The sequence below is a fragment of the Cebidichthys violaceus genome, unplaced genomic scaffold, assembly GCF_023349555.1.
Source record: "Cebidichthys violaceus isolate CVI_PGR_0920_01 unplaced genomic scaffold, fCebVio1.0.p SCAF_4, whole genome shotgun sequence".
NCBI classification, from domain to species: Eukaryota; Metazoa; Chordata; class Actinopteri; order Perciformes; family Stichaeidae; genus Cebidichthys; species Cebidichthys violaceus.
In genome coordinates, this window is record NW_027176594.1 from 1727685 (window position 1) to 1732611 (window position 4927).

A 4927-nucleotide genomic window follows, 5' to 3' on the forward strand; every position below is an offset into this window, starting at 1 on the left:
GTTTCACATCACTGCTTTCTTGATATTCAACTGGATTTATTTGATCAATCACATCATCCAGAAGATGTTTCACATAAGGTCCACTAAAAAAAAAAAAGTTATATTTTGTCACACTTGTTGAGGCTCTTTCTGTCCTAATCTTCCTACAGATACAGAAGCACACAGACCTGTTGTCACATCAACGTGGCTCCACCTGCTGACACCAGGTGGAGATGACAAGCACCTGTAGACGTGACGGAGCTGTACTTAAATCTCAGGATCAACACTTTAAAGTCTTAATTCCTAAGATTATCATTATGTCAATACACATTTTTGATAGTATTGGTCCGATAAACATTACTAAAATGTTATGTTTCACATAAAAACCTGTGGAGCCAACATTAGCAGAGTATTTTAGCATATCATACATTATCATTAGCACTTCTACACTACGCTAGCTGCTGAAGGTGTACTGAATGTAAACACATGCTGCTGTTTAATGGCTGTAAGGGGGAATGAAGACCTAACAGGCCTTACAGGAACAGAGTTGTTCCATCATTTCACTTTCTTCTGTCTCGATCATCAGGTGATGTGCTGTTTCACTTTCACACTGTGATCTGTAGCTTTAGCTTCTATCTTTATCTCTCTCACCTGTTTTCACTGCTGAATCAGCTCCATATATATTCTTTGAATGCATATTGTATGTAGACCCCTCTGTCTGCTTCACTCTGAAATCGCTTTTTATTCAGGGAGTGTAGTTAGTGACAGTGTGGGCTCCATGGTAGCGTAGCTCTGACAACTAGACGGGACAGCAGCAGGAGGCGGGGCTTAGCAAAGGGTCAAATACAGGAATGATAATAATAAAAATAACAAAACAAAACGAGTGTATATTCCATTATCTCGACCTGGATGTGTTTCATGATTCTATTTGGGGATGTTTATATTCCATGTTCCAGTGGTGCAACCTGAGATATTCGGGGCGAAGATGACACTTCCTTGCTGAGCCATTATTGAGGCAGGAGCAGCAGGAGGTGCTGCAGGAGCAGCAGAAGGTGCTACAGCAGACGTGTTTCCCCCTGCTGATGAAAACATACAGATGCAGAGAATAATGTAAAATAAAGGTTAAGAATCTGATTTTGCTTAATTTGAATGTATTTAAGAAACATACACCTGCGTATCTGTTCTTCAACTTCTCTGCAGCGTTGTTGTTGCACATCTTCTTCAGAACATCAACAGCGATCTTCACAGCCATTTCTTCACCGTAGGTCTCTATCATCTTTGTCACAGTGTCCATCTGGTCCGCTTTCTCCAGGTAGGACCGGGGAATCGGACTGAAGTCACCACCATTCCCGAGCCACCACTTAAACTTTTTGAAGTCCTTTTCGAGCAGATCTTCCAGAGTCTCAAGCAGCAGATCTAGAACCGCCATGTCTGCTCACTGTGCAGGTAGAAGAGGGTAAATACGTTTCCAGATTAGCATTCAATGTTTGCCCTCTTTGGCTGAGCTGCCTGACCGCAGGATAAATAATTAAACTATTATACTGTATTTTAAATATGATTAGCACATAATTGCTAAAGTCAGACCAAATTAAATCACCAAATCATCCATTTCAGGATAATGTAATATTATTGGATTATAATTATTGATGCATTAATGTGTCCATCCCTATAATGTTGCAGCTGGTAAAGGTAGAGCTCATAATAATCACTTTATATATTGTGGGAAGTTTATTCTAGAATCAATATGTCATCATTTATTAGATATTATATGTTGCATTAATGCTGTCGAGTAAAAAGAACAATATTAACATCTGAGATGTGGAGCGGAAGAATAAAGTAGCATAAAATGAAGATACACAAGTACAAGTACTTCAAGATCACACTTTAGAACAGTACTTTAGTAAATAGTTACATTCCACCATTGTTAACATAAATATATTTGATGACTATTAATTATACCTGATACTATTTAATAACAAGTACTTATATTTTGAACATCACAATTCATAATTCATCTGGAAAGTTAACAACTGGAGCCTACATTTCCCACAATGCAAGTTGTTCATGCAATCGCCCGATCCATCGGGGTTATCTGCTTACATAATACAACTGTTCTCACATATATGATGGTGAGACCACTGATCGTCGTGTAAAGTGTCACTTTAAAGAGCTACATAATAAAGAAAGATTTACCAAAACTCATCAAATTCACCACTTATTAGTAACTTATGAAGTGACATTAATAAAGCCTTTAGATTCGGTGTATAAACCCTTCATAACGGCTGCTTTAGTAGAAAGTCATTTCCGGAAATCCTTCACAACGTTATTGGACTCTCGTGAGGATCTGAGACTTATATTTGGGCTCACGGTCTACAGCACTCCTATAGCGGATCAATGAAGACATGAATAGCATAAAGGATTCATATTAATATGAAACTAACAGCGTTACGATCCCCTGAGAAAGAGCGACACACGTAAAGACGACACCACCGTCCGTGTTACAACATTGTGTCGACAAACATGCTTCCGTCAGGTTTTACTAACTTCTGCTGAAACTTTAACTGTTTGATTTTTTACAAAGAGCTCAAACAGCGAAGCGGCGCCGGAAGCAAAAGTATCATTTAATGAACATTTGAAGAGAAAAAAGGACTCACCGCGGCACCGACCATCCACAGTACACCACGCGACAGAAATACTGGCGGGTAAAACTTTAGTTTCGGTTTCTAGAGAATGTGAGGCTGCAGCTCGACCACTAGGTTCAGCTCGATGTAAACATCTGGAACGCTTCACATCCAAAAATACTTTCCTTGAGTTCTCCCCCCGTTTGAGCCCCTCAGCTCCATCAAAGGGAAACCTGATTACATTACAGCACACAGGAATGTTTTAGACAGACAGATCTTCCATCCATAAGTCAACAGTTTGTGTTTGACTCTTTCTGTTAGTTCTTTTGGTTTGCAACTTTATTTTTATTGATATAGAATAAACTAATCTTGTTTTATCTTTCCCTAATAAAATGTTAATAACTGTCCTGTATTCACTGTTTATGTCTTCCTCTTTTCATTATGTTAATGTTTTGTCTTTTGTCTTTCAATAAATAAATAAGTAAACAAAGAAACAAACTAATAACTCTGCGCTAACAAGAGTCCCTCTGGGTTAGTATAACAGCAATCGGATTAGATAACAATGGCTGCACTAAAGCGCAGAGAGAACAGACGTCAAAAGTCTATTCGTCAATCCAAAATGTCAGATGTAGCAGGTTGCAACAATTGAAAAGCATCTGAAACTATTTCAGCGGGAAAATCTGTGCAAAAGTTAGACAGTCACACTATAATTATAAGTCATGAAGAAGGAAATGGCACAAAATCAGTTTCACATCACTGCTTTCTTGATATTCAACCGGATTTATTTGATCAATCACATCATCCAGAAGATGTTTCACATAAGGTCCACTAAAAAAAAAAAAAAAAAAAATATATGAGATAGATATGTTGTCACACTTGTTGAGGCTCTTTCTGTCCTAATCTTCCTACAGATACAGAAGCACACAGACCTGTTGTCACGTCAACGTGGCTCCACCTGCTGACACCAGGTGGAGATGACAAGCACCTGTAGACGTGACGGAGCTGTACTTAAATCTCAGGATCAACACTTTAAACCACAAACATGTGTATTGATATAATGAAAATCTTAGGAATTAAGACTTTGTAGTATTCATGGTCCAATTCAACGTACTCTCTCTGTATTTGTCTCTAAGTTCTCATTGGCTAAGGAGTCAGCTGTTCCTCTTAAGGATTACAACTTTTACACATTTTCTATTCTGAGCCCTCCTGGTAAACTCTGTGAGAGAGAAATAGTACCATGAGTACACACATATTTAACTATTTACACAAGTGTTATAAAAATACAGGCTGCTTGTGTTCTAGCACATTTTAAAACAATTATATTACAATGGACTGAAGGTACTGGGTCTAAAAATGTATATAGTGACAGATCTGGTGTCTAGTGGTCAATATAAAGGATTTAGCTGCTGAAGGTGTACTGAATGTAAACACATGCTGCTGTTTAATGGCTGTGAGGGGGAATGAAGACCTACCAGGCTTTACAGGAACAGAGTTGTTCCATCATTTCATTGTCTTCTGTCTCGATCATCAGGTGATGTGCTGTTTCACTTTCACACTGTGATCTGTAGCTTTAGCTTCTATCTTTCTCTTTCTCACCTGTTTTCACTGCTGAATCAGCTCCATATATATTCTTTGAATGCATATTGTATGTAGACCCCTCTGTCTGCTTCACTCTGAAATCGCTTTTTATTCAGGGAGTGCAGTTAGTGACAGTGTGGGCTCCATGGTAACGTAGCTCTGACAACTTGATGGAGTAGTAGCAGGAGGCGGGGCTTAGCAAAGGGTCCAATACAGGAATAATAATAATAAAATTAACAAAACAAAACGAGTGTATATTCCATTATCTCGACCTGGATGTGTTTCATGATTCAATTTGGGGATGTTTATATTCCATGTTCCAGTGGTGGAAGCTGCGACATTCGGGGCAAAGATGACACTTCCTTGCTGAGCCATTATTGAGGCGGGAGCAGCAGGAGGTGCTACGGGAGCAGCAGGAGGTGCTACGGGAGCAGCAGGAGGTGCTGCAGCAGATGTGGAGGGTGCAGCTGTGTTTCCCCCTGCTGATGAAAACATACAGATGCAGAGAATAATGTCAAAAATAGGAAAGAATCTGATTTTGCTTACTTTGACTTGTAAATGTATTTAAGAAACATCCACCTGCGTATCTGTTCTTCAACTTCTCTGCTTCGTAATTGTTGCACATCTCCTTCAGAACATTAACAGCGATGTTCACAGCCATTTCTTCACCGTAGGTCTTTATCATCTTTGTCACAGTGTCCATCCGTTTCGCGTCCTCCAGGTAGGACCGGGGAATCGGTTGGAAGTCA

General features: G+C 39.3%; 1 protein-coding gene across 1 annotated transcript; it reads right to left on the minus strand.

The window, feature by feature from the left end:
• On the minus strand, positions 1-2724 carry LOC137885439 (pyrin-like). The gene is made up of 3 exons (XM_068727719.1): positions 2634-2724; positions 1150-1417; positions 1-1058 (listed from the first exon to the last, which is right to left on the minus strand). Exons 2-3 carry the CDS (start codon positions 1406-1408, stop codon positions 904-906), a joined length of 414 nt encoding a protein of 137 aa, XP_068583820.1. The 5' UTR covers positions 1409-1417; positions 2634-2724; the 3' UTR covers positions 1-903.
• Between the last annotated feature and the right edge of the window lie 2203 nt (positions 2725-4927).

Excerpts from the sequence above, each read along its gene's own strand:
- LOC137885439 (XM_068727719.1), bottom strand. The coding sequence starts at position 1,408 with ATGGCGGTTCTAGATCTGCTGCTTGAGACTCTGGAAGATCTGCTCGAA. Across the intron at positions 1,059-1,149 it reads GTTGAAGAACAGATACGCAG|CAGGGGGAAACACGTCTGCT; the intron begins GTGTATGTTTCT and ends TGTTTTCATCAG.